Below are 20,607 nucleotides of genomic sequence, written 5' to 3'. Positions count from 1 at the left end.
ACACACACACTCCCCTACACACATACACTCCCCCCCTACACACACACACTCCCCGACACACACTCCCCGACACACACACACTCCCCTACACACACACACTCCCATACACACACACACTCCCCGACACACACACACACACACCCTACACACACTCCCCTACACACACACACTCCCCTACACACATACACTCCCCTACACACACACACTCCCCTACACACATACACTCCCCTACACACACACACTCCCCTACACACACACACTCCCCTACACACACTCCCCTACACACACACACTCCCCGACACACACTCCCCTACACACACACACTCCCCTACACACACACACTCCCCTACACACATACACTCCCCTACACACACTCCCCTACACACACACACTCCCCTACACACACACACTCCCCTACACACATACACTTCCCCCGTCCCCACGTGCGTCTGTAGGCGGCTCAACGCCGCCACGCTCCGCATATTGAAGAGAAGAACGAGACACGGGGGGGGGCAGAGAAAGAGGAAGGGGGGTACAGGGAGAGACAGGGGAGAGAGAGAGGGGGAGAGGGGGCACAGGGGGAGGGTGATGGGGGGGGCACAGGAGGAGGGAGATAGGGGGGGGAGAGGGGGTACAGGGAGAGACAGGGGAGAGAGAGAGGGGAGAGGGGGCACAGGGGGAGGAAGATAGGGGGGGGAGAGGGGAGAGGGGGCACAGGGGGAGGGAGATGGGGGGGGATACAGGGAGAGAGGGGATACAGGGAGAGACAGGGGAGAGAGAGAGGGGAGAGGGGGCACAGGGGGAGGGAGATGGGGGGGGGAGAGGGGAGAGGGGGTAAAGGGAGAGAGGGGGGAGAGGGGGTACAGGGAGAGAGAGAGGGGAGGGAGAGAGAGGGGGGAGGGAGGGAGAGAAAGAGGGGGAGAGAGAGACTGGGGCCGCATGCGTTTGTGGTTTATTTTATAATCGCCCATGCAGTCTGCGAGAAACCCTCACCACAACCACCAACAATCATCATCATCATCAGCGCCATCATCAGTGACAGCAAGCCAGCAGCAGCACCAGCGATCTCATCAGCGGCATCTGCAGCAAGAGCAACAATCGCCAGCGACATCAACATTTGTATCTGCAACAGGGGACGCGTTCGCAGCAGCAGCAGCAGCAGCTGCAACAGCAACATCAAGAGCAGCGGCAATAATCAATAGCTGTCAGATGAGCATCAACATCGGTTGCAGCAACATCGTAGAAGCAGCAACAGCAGCAGGAGCAGCAAGAGAAACATCGCCGAAGCAACAGCTTCGTCAATAGTAGCCACAGAAGTCGCATCAACTACAACGAGCAACGACATATCAACACCGTCGCTGCTGGCAACATCGCCACCACCACCACCAGCAGCAGCAGAATCAGAACCACCAGCAGCACCACCACCATCATCGTCATCTCAATCACTTCCAGCATCACCATCACAACCAACATCACCATCAGTACCACCGTCATCAACAGCACTTCCTCCACCTCCAGTAGTATCATCATCACCACCGCCATCACCCCTCCAACATAATCACCATCACAACAACGAGCACCACCACCCCCATCACCACCACCCCCATCGCAGCAGCAGCAGCAGCATCATCATCGTGGTGATGTTGAGGCGAGAGCGCGTGAGGATGTCGGAGCGGCTGGAGGCGACCGTGGCGGGCCTCTGCGAGCTGCGAGTCCTGCGGGAGCGCCAGGACCGCCTCGTCCACTGCGAGTTGACGGCCGCGCGGGGCCCCCAGCCCGAAACGTCGGAGTCGCCGGGGTCGAGCCCGGGGGGGTCCCGGGGGCCGCGGTGCCACGGAGCGGCCGCTGGGAGAGGCGCTCGAGCTGCTGCGGGATCAGCTGGTGAGAGTCACACACACACACACACGTGTACACACACACACACGTGTACACACACACACGTACACACACACGTGTACACACACACACGTACACACACACACGTACACACACGTACACACACACGTACACACACACACACGTGTACACACACACACGTGTACACACACACACGTGTACACACACACACACACGTGTACACACACACGTGTACACACACACACGTGTACACACACACACGTGTACACACACACACGTGTACACACACACACGTGTACACACACACACACGTACACACACACACGTACACACACACACACGTACACACACGTACACACACACACGTACACACACACACACACACGTACACACACACACGTACAGACACACACACGTACACACACACGTACACACACACGTACACACACGTGTACACACACACACGTACACACACACACGTACACACACACGTACACACACACGTACACACACACACGTACACACACACGTACACACACACACGTACACACACACGTATACACACACACGTACACACACACACACGTACACACACACGTACACACACACGTACACACACACACGTACACACACACACGTGTACACACACGTACATACACTACACGTACACACACACACACGTACACACACACGTACACACACACACGTACACACACACACGTACACACACACACGTACACACACGTACACACACACGTACACACACACACACGTGTACACACACACGTACACACACACACGTACACACACACACGTACACACACACGTACACACACACACACACGTACACACACACACGTACACACACACACGTACACACACGCACGTACACACACGTGCACACACACACACGTACACACACACACGTACACACACGTACACACACACGTAAACACACACACACGTACACACACACACGTACACGCACACACACGTACACACACACACGTACACACACACGTACACACACACACGTAAACACACACACGTACACACACGTACACGCACACACACACGTACACACACACACGTACAAACACACACGTACACACACGTACACACACACGTGTACGTGTGTATACGTGCGTGTGCCTTATCTTTTCATCGGTTTCGTAACGCTGTGTGGAAGCTACCTGGTCTTCTGCTTCACACGAAGCTTCAGGTCTTCTCGGCCACGGTCATTCCCTCCCTTCTCTACGTTGACCCCCCCCCCCCCTAATGGAACATCTTCGCCGGTTAGAAATATTTAGGTTAACCCTGCCTACGATCCATCCTGGGTTTAACCAGGCTGGATTGTGTGAGGAGCTCACAGATCCTTGAAAGATCTGGACGCAGTCCCATCGGTGAGCTCCTCCGGCAGGCAAGGCTGCGATGGCTGGGTCATGTAGCCCGCATGCCCAGCCACCGCATGCCGGAACAGCTTTTGTTCGGCCGGATCGAGGGGGCTAAACGGGCGCGGCACGGGCTAGAGAAGAGATGGAGTGATGTGGTACAGGAGAATGTGGAGCCAAGTCAACTTGCCGATGACTGGTACCAGCGGTGTCAAGATCGGCCTCTGTGGAGGAGGCTCGTGAAGGATGCTACTGGGCAGTTGGAGGCAGTCGCCCTCCAACAACAACGGAGGGCGGAGGAGCGACGCTCACAACAACGAGCGGAGCGCCGGGCGGCTAAAGCACAGCAAGTTGGCACAGTAAGGGGCACAGGTGGTGCATCAGCCACTCATCTCAATCAGTCGACCCGTGACACCTGCTGGATCTGTCCCGTGACCTCCTGCACCTAGCCTGGCACGGTTGAGGGTACGGCGTATGTATGTGTGGTGGGGAGCGGTGGTGTAACGGTTAGCGTGCTGTACTACGAACCCAGCGGCCTGAGTTCCATTCTCGACAACACCAGTGACGATTATCTAAACCGGTCCCCTAGGTCGACTCAGCCTCAAACGAGTACCTGGTGCGATAAGAACATATCGCCACTATCGGGAGACAAAGGCGGCCGGGCGTGGTGCTGACCACCCACTCCCTCGTGTGCCGTGCCGGCCTTCATAGGTGCTGCTCGCTAACAGCCTTGCCCCGACAGTCTGTTGAGGCTGTATGGGGGATCTTTGTCTTTGTTTTGTTTGTGTATGTTGTTGACCTTTCGCACCATGCGTAGCCAATCGGAGGTGCAGTGTTGAGTCTATGGGGAGTGTTAGTATATTGGTAGTGTGAGTCTAATGGGCAGTTAGTCTATTGGCAGTGTTAGTCTTTGGCAGTGTTTAGTCTATGTGTCTCTATATGGGTCTATGGGTCTCTATATGAGTCTATGGGTCTATTTATAAGTCTTTGGGTCTAAGTGTGAGTCTATGGGTCTCTGCATGAGTTTGTGGGTCTATATATAAGTATGTGAGTTTCTATGTGAGTCATGGGTCTATGTGAGTCTATGGGTCTCTACGTGAGTCTATGGGTCTCTACGTCAGTCGCTACCAGTAAGCAGGCTGAGACCATCAGCTAACTAGACCCCGACCTAACAGGTTCAATCAGAGGCAGTGGCCGTCACCCGGTTTCGAACCCAGGCTCTGAGTGGTTGCCGGCTCGAACGCCTCTGAAACCCCTTGGCTCCTTCCCGGGGACGCCTCGTGATGAGTTTTCGTTTTCCAGTCGCGGCCGCTGGGCGCAACGACCTCTGACCCCCCCCCCCCCCCCGTCACAAAAAAATCCACCACCGGAGCAGCACCCTCGGAGGTGCACGAGACGAGGAGGAGTCGGCACGCCGCCCTTGAGCGGAGCGACGTTACAGGAGCCCCGGGCGGACGGCGGCGGCGGCGGGGGACATCAGAGTCAGAAATCGTGAATTTGTCCTCGAGGAATCCGATGAGCTATGAAGCTCTTTTTTCACGGAATGTCCCAGTAGAAGGGATGGAGGCGGCGGCGGTGGTGGTGGTGGTGGTGAGGAAGGTGGTGGAGCCGGGGTAGGTGGTGGAGCCGGGGTAGGTGGGACGCGAGGCGATGGGGGGGGGAGCTGGTGATGGTGTCTGGCAGCTGCCCCGCGGCTCGAATTATCCCGCGGTAAAAATAAAACTCGGATCCCCTTTCCAGCGCCAGCCGGCGGCGGTGGCAGCGGCAGTGAAGGCTGGTGGTGGAGGCTGTGGTGGAGGCGGTGGTGGAGGCGGTGGTGGAGTTGATGGTGGAGGCTGTGTTGGAGGCTGTGGTGGAGGCTGTGGTGGAGACGGTGGTGGAGGCGGTGGTGGAGGAATGGTGGAGGCTGTGGTGGAGTTCATGGTGGAGGCGGTGGTGGAGTTGATGGTGGAGGCTGTGGTGGAAGCTGTGGTGGAGGCGTTGGTGGAGTTAATGGTGGAGGCTGTGGTGGAGTTGATGGTGGAGGCGGTGGTGGAGTTGATGGTGGAGGCTGTGGTGGAGGCTGTGGTGGAGTTGATGGTGGAGGCTGTGGTGGAGGCTGTGGTGGAGGCGGTGGTGGAGTTGGTGGTGGAGGCTGTGTTGGAGTTGATGGTGGAGGCTGTGGTGGAGGCTGTGGGTGGAGGCGGTGTTGGAGTTGATGGTGGAGGCGGTGGTGGAGTTGATGGTGGAGGCTGTGGTGGAGGCGGTGGTGGAGTTGATGGTGGAGGCGGTGGTGGAGTTGATGGTGGAGGCTGCTCGCAAAGCTCAGCGTCCCCGCGTGCGGCGAACGCGAATCGGGGTCGGGTGGGGGGTGAAGCTCAAACGACGGCGCCGATCCACAGCCCGAATTGTGGAGAGGCAGCGCGACCCGAGAGACACTCGCGGAACAAAGCCGATTTACGTGGGGGGAGGGGGGTGCCGAAGTAGTCTCTCTCCATGGTTCTGCATCTCCCTCTCTTATCTCCGTCTCACTCCATCTACTATCTCCTATCTAGAGATCCGTTCGACTCTGCTTGGCCCTGACATTTCCTCTCCCCCCCCGCCCTCCTCCTCTTCTTCCCCCTCTCACTGGCGACGTGGACTTAGCCCGTGGCCGCAGCCCGCGGCGATGGGCGAGATGATGGATGTGGTGTGCCGTGCTGCTCACTTTGCGTTCCCCGCGTCTCCCTTCAAAGCCGCTCGCGCCTCGGTTGCCGACAGCGTCAGCGTGGACACGGCTGCGAAAAGAGCTTCGCGGCTCTTCGGATTCCTTGCAGACTCAACGGAGATGCCGATTGACGTTCCCACGTGGCATTGACTATCCCTCCTCCCCCCCTCCTCTATCCTCGAAGACACTGGCGGCAGAAATCTTAAACCACATCGTCATCACCAGGCCCATCTCATTGATCAGCTCGCGTGGTGAGCGGTAGGGTTGGCGTCTTGTCAGCTCACGTGATGAGCGGTAGGGTTGGCGTCTGGTCAGCTCCTGCGGTGAGCGGTAGGGCCGGCGTCTGGTCAGCTCACGTGATGAGCGGTAGGGCTGGGGTCTGGTCAGATCACGTGGTAAGCGGTGGGGCTGGGGTCTGGTCAGCTCACGTGGTGAGCGGTAGGGGTAGGGTCTGGTCAGCTCACGTGGTGAGCGGTAAGGCTGGGGTATGGTCAGCTCGCGTGGTGAGCGGTAGGGCTGGGGTCTGGTCAGCTCACGTGGTGAGCGGTAGGGCTGGCGTCTGGTCAGCTCACGTGGTGAGCGGTGGGGCCGGAGTCAGTCAGCTCACGTGATGAGCGGTAGGGCTGGGGTCTGGTCAGCTCACGTGGTGAGCGGTGGGGCTGGCGTCTGGTCAGCTCACGTGGTGAGTGGTACGGCCGGCGTCTGGTCAACTCACGTGGTGAGCGGTAGGGCTGGCGTCTGGTCAGCTCGCGTGGTGAGCGGTGGGGCTGGGGTCTGGTCAGCTCACGTGGTGAGCGGTAGGGCTGGTGTCTGGTCAGCTCATGTGGTGAGCGGTGGGGCTGCCGTCTGGTCAGCTCACATGGTGAGCGGTAGGGCTGGAGTTTGGTCAGCTCACGTGGTGAGCGGTGGGGCTGGGGTCTGGTCAGCTCACGTGGTGAGCGGTGGGGCTGGGGTCTGGTCAGCTCACGTGGTGAGCGGTAGGGCTGGCGTCTGGTCAGCTCATGTGGTGAGCGGTGGGGCTGGCGTCTGGTCAGCTCACATGGTGAGCGGTAGGGCTGGAGTTTGGTCAGCTCACGTGGTGAGCGGTGGGGCTGGGGTCTGGTCAGCTCACGTGGTGAGCGGTGGGGCTGGGGTCTGGTCAGCTCACGTGGTGAGCGGTGGGGCTGGGGTCTGGTCAGCTCACGTGGTGAGCGGTAGGGCTGGGGTCTGGTCAGCTCACGTGGTGAGCGGTAGGGCTGGTGTCTGGTCAGCTCATGTGGTGAGCGGTGGGGCTGGCGTCTGGTCAGCTCACATGGTGAGCGGTAGGGCTGGAGTTTGGTCAGCTCACGTGGTGAGCGGTGGGGCTGGGGTCTGGTCAGCTCACGTGGTGAGCGGTGGGGCTGGGGTCTGGTCAGCTCACGTGGTGAGCGGTAGGGCTGGCGTCTGGTCAGCTCATGTGGTGAGCGGTGGGGCTGGCGTCTGGTCAGCTCACATGGTGAGCGGTAGGGCTGGAGTTTTGGTCAGCTCACGTGGTGAGCGGTGGGCTCTGGGGTCTGGTCAGCTCACGTGGTGAGCGGTGGGGCTGGGGTCTGGTCAGCTCACGTGGTGAGCGGTGGGGCTGGGGTCTGGTCAGCTCACGTGGTGAGCGGTGGGGCTGGGGTCTGGTCAGCTCACGTGGTGAGCGGTGGGGCTGGGGTCTGGTCAGCTCACGTGGTGAGCGGTGGGGCTGGCACGGTATGTTTGAACTTTGCACCGTACGTAGCCGACTGCGCTTACCGGAGGAGCCGGTGGGAAGAGACACAACTCCATGTGGCGGTTCTCGAGAAATGAGATTTTAAAGTGCAGCAGCTACCACCCCCCCTCCCCGTGGCGTCCAAATATCGGCAAGGGGAAGAGCGTTCCAGACGGCCCGCGAAGCGGCGCAGCCGAAAGCGCCGCGCGATGGCTGTGACCGCCTCCTTTGTAGCGACGTCGGAGCCAAAAGTCGCCGCTGCTGCTGTGGTGGCGGTGGTGGTGGCGGTGGTGGCGGTGGTGGTGGTGGTGGCGGTGGCTGTGGTGGTGGCGGTGGTGGCGGTGGTGGTGGTGGTGGCGGTGGTGGCGGTGGTGGTGGTGGTGGCGGTGGCTGTGGTGGTGGCGGTGGTGGTGGCGGCGGTGGTGGTGGCGGTGGTTCTGGCGCAGTGGCAACACTCGCGCCTCGAACTCCCTGGGTTCCAATCCCGACACCGGGTGCGGTTCCTCTCCGGCCCCCCACCCCCCTCCCAACAGCGAATCGAAGCAAGCGACGTGAACCGCTTTTAATCAAATAGCCCAAAGTAGCGGGAGCCTCTTGACATGTAAAAGAAAACCTAACTATACAAGTATATATATAATACACACATGATGTGTAGTGATTGGGAGTCGGCATGGATTTCTGCCCTGGGTGGAATCCGCGAGTTCGCAGCTCCAGCGCCGCACCAACGCGGCGTGCTGGGATAAGTGAACACAGGACGCACTTCCTGTACATAGCCTCGCCACGACCCCCCCCCCCCCACTCAGCACACCCCCCACCACCACCACCCCACACAACCATCACCACCCCCCACCACCAGCACCCCCCACCACCACCCCCACCACCAGCACCCCCCACAACCATCACCACCCCCCACCACCACCCTCCACCACCCACCAGCACTCTCCACCACTACCACCACCCCCACCACCACCACCATCCCACCACCACCACCCCCCACCACCACCAGCACCCCCACACCAGCACCACCACTCATTCAATCACCACCACTCACTCACCACCACTCACTCACCACGCACTCACCACTCACTCACTCACTCACCACTCACTCACCACCACCACCACTCACTCACCACCACCACTCACCACCCCCCACACATTCACCACCCTCCCCCCACACACATTCACCACCCCCCCCCCCACACACTCACCACCCCCCCCCCCCCACACACTCACCACCACACACTCACCCCCCACACACTCACAACCCCCCCCACCACCACACTCACCCCCCCCCCCCACACACAATCACCACCCCCCCCACCACCACACTCACCCCCCCACACACACTCACCCCCCCCCACACACTCACCACCCCACGCACTCACTCACCACCCCCCCCTCCACACACTCACCAACCCCCACACACTCACCCCCCCACCACACTCACCCCCCTACACACTCACCCACCCCCCCCCCACACACTCACACCCCCCACACACTCACCACCACCCCACACACTCACCCCCCCACACACACACACTCACCACCCCACCACACTCACCCCCCTACACACTCACCACCCCCCACACACTCACTCACCACCCCCCCCCCCACACACTCACCACCCCCACACACTCACCCCCCCCCCCACCACACTCACCCCCCTACACTCACCACCCCCCCCCCCCCACACACTCACCACCCCCCACATACTGCCACGCGTACACGCACGCATCACCACTACGCACTACCATGCACTCACCAAAGGCAAAGATCCCCCGTGTATCCTTACCAGACTGTCGGGGCAAGTGCTGATAGTGAGTCGCACCTCTGTAGTCCGGCACGGCCCGCGATGGCTGGGTGGCCAGCAGCACGCCCGGCTGACACACACGCACACCATACCCCTACATGTCGCAGAGGGACCGTGTCCTGTATGTTGAACTTCTTTCGCACCGTACGTAGCCAACCGTGCTAATCGCCGGTGCAGGGGTGAAAGACAACAAACTAAACACACAAATCAGTTCCTGAAGGCATGAGTTTGTCAATCTAGTTGACGATGAAGATGATGATTATTTAAAAGTGCCACAGCTGCCAGTGGCTTCCTAATATCGGGAGGCAGAGCGTTCCAGACGGCCGCAGAAGCCGCTGACGCCGCTGCTGCGAGGATGAGCGGAGTTGGCGTGACGGCCTCGGGGAGGGCCTTCATCCAGCAGTGGACTATTCACGGCTGGTGATTCTATCCCTGCGCGTGCGCGTGACGATGGAAACCACGGTCAGAGGAACTTGAGGAGCGAATCCGCGTAGCTCCTGATGGCTGATGATGAACGATCCCCACCCTGAGCTGACACGTGCGTGACGAGGGGGGAGGGAGGGGGGGGGGCAGTCCCTGGGTCTGGACTCACGCCGGGTTTCGTTTCCTGTGGCGAAGGGGTCGCGTGTGGGAGGGGGCGCAGCGTCACGCTCAGGTGTAACGGCCAGACCAGTAGCCGTCACGACGACCCCGGTGAGCCGTCACGGCGACCCCGGTGGGTCGTCACGGCAACCCCGGTGAGCCGTCTCGGCGACCCCGGTGAGTCGTCACGGCGACCCCGGTGAGCCGTCACGGCGACCCCGGTGAGCCGTCACGGCGACCCCGGTGGGTCGTCACGGCAACCCCGGTGAGCCGTCTCGGCGACCCCGGTGAGTCGTCACGGCGACCCCGGTGAGCCGTCACGGCGACCCCGGTGAGCCGTCACGGCGACCCCGGTGGGTCGTCACGGCAACCCCGGTGAGCCGTCACAGATCACCGGGGTTCATGACACGACGGTGCTGGCTCATCGCTCCGACACGGCCGCTGTGAACCCTCTCCGCCCACCGGCCCTTCCACTCTTCACATTGTAACGTTAACCTGCACCTCATTGTCCTCCGCATTTCATCAATTCATGAATTGATCGACGCATTCAGCGTTTGCATTAAAAATTACCCTCAGTCGAACGCTGTCGCCGTTCCGTTATCCGAGTTGCGTTCGTCCAGGGCTCTGTTAGGTGGCGGCAGCAGCCCCGTGCCCTCAGGGCAGGCCCCGTGCCCTCAGGGAGGGCCCCGTGCCCTCAGGGCAGGCCCCGTGCCATCAGGGACGGCCCCGTGTCCTCAGGGCAGGCCCCGTGCCATCAGGGAGGGCCCCGTGCCCTCAGGGCAGGCCCTGTGCCATCAGGGAGGGCCCCGTGTCCTCAGGGCAGGCCCCGTGCCCTCAGGGCAGGCCCCGTGCCCTCAGAGCATCCCCCGTGTCACCAGGGAGGGCCCCGTGTCCTCAGGGCAGGCCCCGTGCCCTCAGGGCAGGCCCCGTGCCCTCAGGGCAGGCCCCGTGCCCTCAAAGAGGGCCCCGTGCCCTCAGGGCAGGCTCCGTGCCTTCAGGGCGGGTGTTCTCGGAGCGGTTTTTGGCTGGGCAACCGCCCGCCCAGATGTGGACACAATCAACCTGGGTTCTGAAGTGTCGTGAAGTGTTGATCTCAGGTCAGTCACCAATGGCTGCACGAACACATTTTAGCCAAATTGTCTCTCTGCTCAAACAAGCAATGACACAGCACTCACCACCACCGGGAGCCCGAGCCAGTGGTGGAAATTCCACGTTCCTATGACAGGCACCAGCCTATCGCGGGCGGCGATTTGAGTTGCGCAACGTCGACGGCGGTACGGGTGAGCGGCTGATCGCTCAAGGTGTGGTCACCGCTTAACGTCTCCTCCCCGCCGTCTCCTCCCCGCCGTCTCCTCCACGCTGTCTCCCCGCTGTCTCCCCGCCGTCTCCTCCCCGCTGTCTCCTCCATGCTGTCTCCTCCACGCTGTCTCCCCGCTGTCTCCCCGCTGTCTCCCCGCTGTCTCCTGGCCGGCAGCGCTCCCTGCGCCGTCGTGACGCCAGCCTCTACCTGCAGCTCAAGAGTCTGGGGGACCGCCTCGGGGAGATGGGACTCGGTGGCCCCACACAGGCGCTCGATCGGTAAGGGCTCCCCCCCCACCCCTTACCCTGACCTCAGGGTGCCACGGTGGCTATGAAATGTTAACTACCTCGCCTGGTCTGCTAGAAGTCGTGGGTTCGATCTCTGGACCCTAACACCTGCTATATATTTGGAGTCTGCGTCTCGCTATCTCATCGTCATCATCACAGTGGCTATGAGATGTTAACTACCTCGCCTGGTATGCAGGAGGTCGTGGGTTCGATCCCGACCCTGACGATGCCTGCTTAGGGCGGCGCCAGTTTGTTTGTTTTGCCACCGCAGGAGCTGAGTCGTGCCGGCTGACGTCATGCGCGCGTGGCAAACACGTCGTTAGCCCCCGCCCCTGGCCCTGCTTGGCCCCCGAGCCGGATTCTGATGTCTTCCCTTGAGGTCCAGGGTTTTTGTTGTTGCGAAAGCGTTTTGTCAATCGTCTGTAACCACCTCCCCCCCACCTCTCCTCCCCTGTCTACCCCCCCTCCCCCACTCGCCAACGAAGGCGGCGAGAGGAAGCCATGTTCGAGCAGCTAGGCGAGGAGAGGCCTGGGCGCGTCACGCAGGCCCCGCCACGGGGGCCGGGCGGAGCTGAGAGGCGGAGCAGCCGGAGGAGGCCGAGCTCCGGTGGGGGTTCCCCCCTCTCTCCCCTCCCCCGGCCCACCGTGCCGTGTCGCGACGTTTGAGGGGGCTCCGCTGTGCACGTTCGGTGAATGCAGCAGAGGTTGTGGCTTTAGCTGGGATAGCTGAGATAGCTTAGTAAGGTAGGATATCCGAGTTAAGTAGGTTAGCTGGGTTAGGTAGGTTAGCTGGGTTAGGTAGGATAGCCGGGTTAGGTAGGATAGCTGGGTTAGGTAGGATAGCTTGGTTAGGTAGGATAGCCGGGTTAGGTAAGATAGCCGGGTTAGGTAGGTTAGCCGGGTTAGGTAGGTTAGCTGGGTTAGGTAGGATAGCTGGGTTAGTTAGGATAGCCGGATTAGGTAGGATAGCCGGGTTAGGTAGGGTAGCTGGGTTAGGTAGGATAGCCAGGTTAGGTAGGATAGCCAGGTTAGGTAGGATAGCTGGGATAGGTGGGTTAGCTGGGTTAGGTAGGATAGCCGGGTTAGGTAGGATAGCTGGGTTAGGTAGGGTAGCTGGGTTAGGTAGGATAGCCGGGTTAGGTAGGATAGCTGGGTAAGGTAGGATAGCCGGGTTAGGTAGGATAGCTGGGTTAGGTGGGTTAGCTGGGTTAGGTAGGATAGCCGGGTTAGGTAGGATAGCTAGGTTAGGTAGGATAGCCGGGTTAGGTAGGATAGCCGGGTTAGGTAGGATAGCTGGGTTAGGTAGGATAGCTGGGTTAGGTAGGGTAGCTAGGTTAGGTAGGATAGCTGGGTTAGATAGGATAGCCGGGTTAGGTAGGATAGCCGGGTTAGGTAGGATAGCCGGGTTAGGTAGGTTAGCCGGGTTAGGTAGGTTAGCTGGGTTAGGTAGGATAGCTGGGTTAGTTAGGATAGCCGGATTAGGTAGGATAGCCGGGTTAGGTAGGATAGCCAGGTTAGGTAGGATAGCTGGGATAGGTGGGTTAGCTGGGTTAGGTAGGATAGCCGGGTTAGGTAGGATAGCTGGGTTAGGTAGGGTGGCTGGGTTAGGTAGGATAGCCGGGTTAGGTAGGATAGCTGGGTTAGGTAGGATAGCCGGGTTAGGTAGGATAGCTGGGTTAGGTGGGTTAGCTGGGTTAGGTAGGATAGCCGGGTTAGGTAGGATAGCTAGGTTAGGTAGGATAGCCGGGTTAGGTAGGATAGCCGGGTTAGGTAGGATAGCTGGGTTAGGTAGGATAGCTGGGTTAGGTAGGGTAGCTAGGTTAGGTAGGATAGCTGGGTTAGATAGGATAGCCGGGTTAGGTAGGATAGCCAGGTTAGGTAGGATAGCCGGGTTAGGTAGGATAGCCGGGTTAGGTAGGATAGCTGGGTTAGGTAGGATAGCTGGGTTAGCTGAGATAGCTTAGTTAGGATAGCTGGGTTAGGTAGGATAGCCGGGTTAGGTAGGATAGCCGGGTTAGGTAGGATAGCTGGGTTAGGTAGGATAGCTGGGTTAGATAGGATAGCCGGGTTAGGTAGGATAGCTTAGTTAGGTAGGATAGGTGGGGTAGGTAGGATAGCCGGGTTAGGTAGGATAGCTGGGTTAGGTAGGATAGCCGGGTTAGGTAGGTTAGCTGGGTTAGTTAGGATAGCCAGATTAGGTAGGATAGCCAGGTTAGGTAGGATAGCTGGGTTAGGTAGGGTAGCTAGGTTAGGTAGGATAGCCGGGTTAGGTAGTATAGCTGGGATAGGTAGGATAGCTGGGTTAGGTAGGATAGCCGGGTTAGGTAGGATGGCCGGGTTAGGTAGGATAGCCGGGTTAGGTAGGATAGCCAGGTTAGGTAGGGTAGCTAGGTTAGGTAGGATAGCCGGGTTAGGTAGGATAGCCGGGTTAGGTAGGATAGTCGGGTTAGGTAGGATAGCTGGGTTAGGTAGGTTAGCTGGGTTAGGTAAGATAGCCGGGTTAGGTAGGATAGCTGGGTTAGGTAGGATAGCTGGGTTAGGTAGGATAGCTGAGATAGCTTAGGTAGGATAGTTGGGTTAGGTAGGATAGCTGGGTTAGGTAGGATAGCCGGGTTAGGTAGGATAGCCGGGTTAGGTAGGATAGCTGGGTTAGGTAGGATAGCTGAGATAGCTTAGGTAGGATAGTCGGGTTAGGTAGGATAGCTGGGTTAGGTAGGATAGCCGGGTTAGGTAGGATAGCCGGGTTAGGTAGGATAGCCGGGTTAGGTAGGATAGCTGGGTTAGGTAGGATAGCCGGGTTAGGTAGGATAGCTTAGTTAGGTAGGAGAGCCGGGTTAGGTAGGATAGCTGGGTTAGGTAGGATAGCTGGGTTAGGTAGGATAGCCGGGTTAGGTAGGATAGCTGGGTTAGGTAGGATAGCCGGGTTAGGTAGGATAGCCGGGTTAGGTAGGATAGCTGGGTTAGGTAGGATAGCTGGGTTAGGTAGGATAGCTGGGTTAGGTAGGATAGCCGGGTTAGGTAGGATAGCCGGGTTAGGTAGGATAGCCGGGTTAGGTAGGATAGCTGGGTTAGGTAGGATAGCTGGGTTAGGTAGGATAGCTGGGTTAGGTAGGATAGCCGGGTTAGGTAGGATAGCCAGGTTAGGTAGGATAGCTGGGTTAGGTGGGATAGCCGGGTTAGGTAGGATAGCTGGGTTAGGTAGGACAGCTGGGTTAGGTAGGACAGCTGGGTTAGGTAGGGTAGCTAGGTTAGGTAAGATAGCCGGGTTAGGTAGGATAGCCGGGTTAGGTAGGATAGCCGGGTTAGGTAGGATAGCTGGGTTAGGTAGGATAGCTGGGTTAGGTAGGATAGCCGGGTTAGGTAGGATAGCCAGATTAGGTAGGATAGCCGGGTTAGGTAGGACAGCTGGGTTAGGTAGGATAGCCGGGTTAGGTAGGATAGCTGGGTTAGGTAGGATAGCTGGGTTAGGTAGGATAGCCGGGTTAGGTAGGATAGCCGGATTAGGTAGGATAGCCGGGTTAGGTAGGATATCTGGGTTAGGTAGGTTAGCTGGGTTAGGTAAGTTAGCCGGGTTAGGTAGGATAGCTGGGTTAGGTAGGATAGCTGGGTTAGGTAGGATAGCTGGGTTAGGTAGGATAGCCGGGTTAGGTAGGATAGCCGGGTTAGGTAGGATAGCCGGGTTAGGTAGGATAGCTGGGTTAGGATGGATAGCCGGGTTAGGTAGGATAGCTGGGTTAGGATGGATAGCCGGGTTAGGTAGGATAGCCGGGTTAGGTAGGATAGCCGGGTTAGGTAGGATAGCCGCGTTAGGTAGGATAGCCGGGTTAGGTAGGATAGCCGGGTTAGGTAGGATAGCCGGGTTAGGTAGGATAGCTGGGTTAGTTAGGATAGCCGCGTTAGATGGGACAGCGTGTTGAGCAATCATTGGGCACATGTAGTGTGTAACTCCCCACGACCCGCTTGGCGCGGGGAGGCCCTCATCCAGCAGTGGACAGACTAAAGTTGGGGGTAGTTTCTGCACACAAATTGGTCCACTCGTTCCCCACCTGCAGCGTGCGTGAGTGAGTGCGTGTTGTCCTCCCTTAGGCCTACTCGGCCTTAAATCAATAACCGGTGCGGTGTATGAACATCCCCACTGGGGAGACAAAGACGGCCGGGCGTGGCACTGTCCACTCGCCCCATCGTGCGCCGTGCCGGCCTTCATCGGTGGCTGCCACTCGCTAGCAGCCACTTGCCCCAAGAGCTTACACGGGGGATCTTTGTCTTTGTGCGCGTGAGTGTGTATGAGGAACCGTGGCGTAGTGGTTAGCGCACTGCACTCCAAAGAACCGGCGACCCGAGTTCAGTTCCCGCTCACGACCAATACCAGCGAGGACTTTGTGAACCCGGCAGGTTTCTCCGAGTGGAGCGGAGGGCCCGATCGCCGCGTCGGCTCCGAATCCGACGAATCGGAGGCCAGCGACGAGCAGGTCACGACCCCGGGCAGCTGGGATCACAGCGATCCTGGTGAGTGAGCTGAGAGAGACAGCACAAGAGAGACTTTTGGGCACGTCCGGCACCACAGCGCGTGTGTGTTTTTATTGTGTTCGTTGGTGTTCGTTGTTGCTGCTGGCTTTGTGTGTTTCGTGTCGAAATCTCCTCCAGTGCTGTTTCTGCTGGCGGCAATAAAATTTGTTTCAAAGTTTCAAAAAAAGAGAGAGCGAAAGAGAGAGTGTTAGTCTATGGGTAGTGTTAGCCTATGGGCAGTGTTAGTCTATGGGTAGTGTTGAGGCTATGGGTAGTGTTGAGTCTATGGGTAGTGTTGAGGCTATGGGTAGTGTTAGTCTATGGGTAGTGTTAGTCTATGGGTAGTGTTAGTCTATGGGTAGTATTAGTCTATGGGTCGTGTTAGTCTATGGGTAGTGTTAGTACTGGTAGGAACCTCCTGGTTCCACCAGCCCACAGGGGATTATTGTGTCCGTCCGTCCGTCGTGCATCCAAAAATGGGAAGGGTGGGGCTGGGTGGAGAGGGGCTGGGTGGGGAGGGGAGGGTGGAGAGGGGAGGGTGGGGAGGGGAGGGTGGGGAGGGGCTGGGTGGGGAGGGTGGGGCTGGGTGGGGGGTGGGTGGGGAGGGAGGGGCTGGGAGGGGTTGGGGCTGGGTGGGTGGGGAAGGCGGCCACGTCACACACGAGGGGGTGGGTGGTCACCAACCACGTCCGGCCATCTTCACGACATTTTTCCCTCCACGTGGAGAATCAACAACATGCGTTTGGGGTATGCGGCTGCTCTCAATGTCTACATTATAAGCCGCCAATTCGTGGGTGTTCTACTCTTTTTTTTAGGAACAGCTTTTTTTTTCTCTCCACCGTCCCAGGTCCCCACTCGGTCCCCACCCTTCACGCCGGCTTGTGCCCGCCCTCACAGTCGGGCAATATTTGCGGAATACACCACGTGGTGCCGCCGTTGACCCTGGCCATTGACCGAGCAACCCAACGTTCCTTACCAGCTCCCTCCGCAGGAATGTGTTCTATGGGGCAGTGTTGAGTCTATTGGCAGTGTGCGTAGCCAACCGCGCTAATCGGAGGTGCGGGGGAGAAGGAACAACAAACTAAACACAAAGCAGTTTACAAGGAATGAGTGTTCAATAGAGCTCCAGTGGCTTCCTAATAATGAGGTTATATTGGTGGGGGGGAAGGGGGGGGATCTTTGTGCGGTTGTTGGTGACCGTCACCTCCCTTAACCCCCCCTCTCCCACCGGGCCCCGCTCCCCCCCACCCCGTAGCATCCCCGGTGAGCCCCGGCACACGCCGCTTCGCTCGGGACGTGCCCAGCCTGGACGGCTCGGGGCTGTACCGCTACCCGAGCGCGCTGCACGCCGTGGCCATCCAGAGCCCCGCGCTGCTGCTGCTCCGTGACGGCGCAGCCCCCGGCGATTCCACCAAATCCGGCGAACCCGGAGGAGCCGGTGCACTTGACACGTCCGGCACGTCCGGCACGCCCCCAACACCTCGCGCGTCTGCCGATTCCGCCGTCGGCATGACGTCCGGCATATCAAGCCGATTGAGCACGTCCGGTGAAGCCGGCACATCCGGCACATCATCCGGCACATCGTCCGGCAGAGCGTGCACGACTGGAGAATCCGCTGTCCCTGCCGCAACTTCCACCGACGGAGGCGCCGCGCCACGCTCCCCGCCGTTTGCCGAGCGTTTCCCGTCGGCCGGCAAGCCGGACGATTACATTGCCCGCCTCCTGGAGAGGAGGAAGTGGCGGCAAGCGGCGGCGGCGAAGGCCCCAGCACTCGCCTCGTCGAAGGCCGCCGCCTCGTTCTCCTCCTCGCTGTCCTCGTCGTCGTCATCGTCCGGCAGGGGCTCCTCCGTGCCGTCTCTCCCGGCCGCGGCGAACGCCGCCACCGGAGACGAGTCCGAGATGAGCGTGAGGCTGTCGCTGCGCTCCCCCCCTCCTCCTCCTCTCCTCCCGCCTCCCGTCCTCCCGACCACATCGCTGTTGCCGTCGTCGTCCGGTTCGAAAGCTTCCTTCCCCCCACCGCCACCGGCAGCACCGCTGCCGCTGCCGTCGCCGCCGTCGTCGCCGTCGCCGCCGGTTCGGCGCACGACACGGTTGGTGGCGAGCGTGCCGCCGATGAAGCACGGCATCGTGCGCGGCGTCTCGCAGTTCCTCACCGGCGGGCGCCTGCACGCGGGCAAGCGCGCGGCGAACAAACAACAGCAACCGCAACAACAGCGGCAACCACAGCCGCAGCCGCCGCCGCTGTCGAAAGCCGCCGTGCGCCGCTGCAAGTCGGCGTCGCTCGACCGCGTCGCTGAGTGGCGGCCGCCGCCGCCCATCGAGTCGGCGCCATTCAAACGCGCCACCACGTTCGGGGCGCCGGGCCGGAACAGGGGCGACGGCGGAGGCGGTTTTGGCGGTGGCACCGGGCGTCCGCTCATCTCCGCGTCCTCCCGCTCCATCTGGGATTTCTTTGCCGCCGAGAAGGGGAAGATGGCGGCGGCGGCGGCGGCCGCGGCCGCGACCGCGACCGAGTGCGCGGACTACGCGGTGCCGCTGTCCGTGCACCGCCTGTGCCGGGCCGGCGACGTCGGCGAAGGCGGGGACTGGGCGCCGCTCGTCGGCGGAAGCTGCGGCAGCTGCTGCTGCTGTTGCGAGGAAGTGACGAGCTGCGGCTGCCCGGGGTCCTGTGACGGCGACGATGGCGGCGACGGCGACGATGGCGGCGACGGCGACGACCGCTGTTACCCCAGTGCCGCTGGTTTCCACGACAACCGCTTCGGCAGCGGAGCACCCCTGCAAGGGGATGCCGGTTTCCATGGCGACGGCTTTTGTTTTAACGATGGCGGCGGCGGAAACAGTTTCCGCGGCAACAGTTCCCATGCCAACGGTTTTCGCGGCGACGGTTTCCACGCTGACGGTTTCCACTCCAACGGTTTCCCCCGCGGCGGTTTCCAAGGGCACAGTTTCCACGGCGTCGCCAAGCTCCCCCGCGGCAGCAACGGTCTCCGCGGCAACCAGATGTACATGGGTAGCGCCAGTTGCCTCAGGGACGGTTTCCTCGGAGACGGTAACCGTGGTGGCGGCGACGCCTGGTGCCATGGCGATGCGAGGCCGTCGCAAGGCAAGGCGAGCATGGGGTTTGGACCGGGCTGGGGGCGGCCGGGCGCCGGAGGGGCGGGGCTGCAGGCCGACGGTGGCTGGTGGGGGGCCGTCCCCGACGGCGTGGGCGTCGTGGGGGGCCGGCCCAACGGGCTGGGGCCCCAGGTGAGCGTGGCCCACGTGGTGCCCGTGGGGCCGGTGGGGCTGGATGGCCCTGCCGCGCGCAGGAGGGCGCTGCTGCGGTGCCACTCGGTGGAGCCGGCGCTCACCACCACCGTCTGAAGCGGCCGCCATTGCTCCTCGCATCTCCCGTCGTGACTCCCGTCGTGACTCCCGTCGTGACTCCCGTCGTGTCTCCCTACGAGTCTTCCGGCACGGTCTTTGAATCTTAATAGATGTCCCTGGAGGTCCCTGTGTGTCCCTGGATGTCCATGAGTCTCTCCAAAGTCGCTGGGTATCCATGGGGTTGTCTCGAGGTATCTTCAAAGTTTGGGGTATCTCTGGGTCTACAATATTCTCGAATCCCCAATCTTCCTAAATGTCCCTGACTGTCTCTGGGGAGTCTGGAGTGTCTCCAAGTCTCCCTTGGGTCTCCCTCTCTATCTCTCTCGAGGTGTCCAAGGCTTTCTCCAAATGTCTTGGACGTGTCTCTCGATGTCTAAAATCATCTGGCGGCTGTACACCCAAAGGTGTTTGTGTGTTTTAGACCTCCTTGGATGTCTCCGGGTGTCCTGGAGTTTTAGTTTATTTGAGTGGCTACACGGACGATGACCCTGATGATGACGATGATGATGACGACGATGATGACGATGATGACGACGATGATGACGACGACGATGATAATGATGACGACGATGACGACGATGATGATCCCACCGTGTAGCCGAATTTGCCTGGCTATTTCACAAAAGGGAGGTCCGTGATTCCTGCACGAGCACAGCAACAACAACAACAATAACAACAACAACAACAAACATCATCAACGTTGCAGAGAGCGAGTACACAGCAGGGCCCTTTGGGGAACATTGCACAGCTTACGTACGGGGTAATTTCACGGTCGTAAAAACGAATCCAACAACAAACCAGCACACTCGGTGCAAACACAATGTGAGAGCCAAAGATGCGGCTGAAGAAAATAAAATGTCAAGGTGCAGGTGGTGCGAGTAAGCTATCTCTCTCTCTCTCTGTGTGTGTGCGTGTTTTTTTTTGCTTAATAGGGAAATACAGAGGGGAGGGGGCTGTAGTGAAGGGAGGTAACTAAAGGGGATTCCAGAAACGGGGAGCAGCAACACGAAGTTTTGTAAGTTTGAGTAAAAACTCTAAGGGCCGATAGCTCAACGAAGTAGTGGCATATCGCCGCGTGGACATTTCTAGCCGCAGACAAAATACTCTTAAT

General features: G+C 59.7%; 1 protein-coding gene across 1 annotated transcript; it reads left to right on the top strand.

Moving 5' to 3' along the window:
- Window positions 1-896: 896 nt before the first annotated feature.
- Window positions 897-20,367, top strand: LOC116953923 (uncharacterized). The gene is made up of 5 exons (XM_032974238.2): window positions 897-1,881; window positions 11,512-11,615; window positions 12,110-12,231; window positions 16,017-16,130; window positions 17,386-20,367. The coding sequence occupies exons 2-5, from the start codon at window positions 11,581-11,583 to the stop codon at window positions 19,491-19,493; spliced, it is 2,379 nt and encodes a 792-aa protein (XP_032830129.2). The 5' UTR covers window positions 897-1,881; window positions 11,512-11,580; the 3' UTR covers window positions 19,494-20,367.
- Window positions 20,368-20,607: the final 240 nt, after the last annotated feature.

This window comes from Petromyzon marinus, chromosome 53, assembly GCF_048934315.1.
Source record: "Petromyzon marinus isolate PM22_M1 ecotype Great Lakes invasive population chromosome 53, UKy_Petmar_22M1.pri1.0, whole genome shotgun sequence".
In the NCBI taxonomy this organism is placed as follows: Eukaryota; Metazoa; Chordata; class Hyperoartia; order Petromyzontiformes; family Petromyzontidae; genus Petromyzon; species Petromyzon marinus.
Note: the sequence above shows the minus strand (reverse complement) of the source record. Positions and strands in the feature narration are given on the sequence as shown.

Bases quoted from the DNA above. Each gene is read 5' to 3' on its own strand.
- LOC116953923 (XM_032974238.2), top strand. From the start codon at position 11,581: ATGGGACTCGGTGGCCCCACACAGGCGCTCGATCG. The intron at 11,616-12,109 runs GTAAGGGCTCCC...TCGCCAACGAAG, and splicing joins CCCACACAGGCGCTCGATCG to GCGGCGAGAGGAAGCCATGT. The intron at 16,131-17,385 runs GTGAGTGAGCTG...CCCACCCCGTAG, and splicing joins CTGGGATCACAGCGATCCTG to CATCCCCGGTGAGCCCCGGC.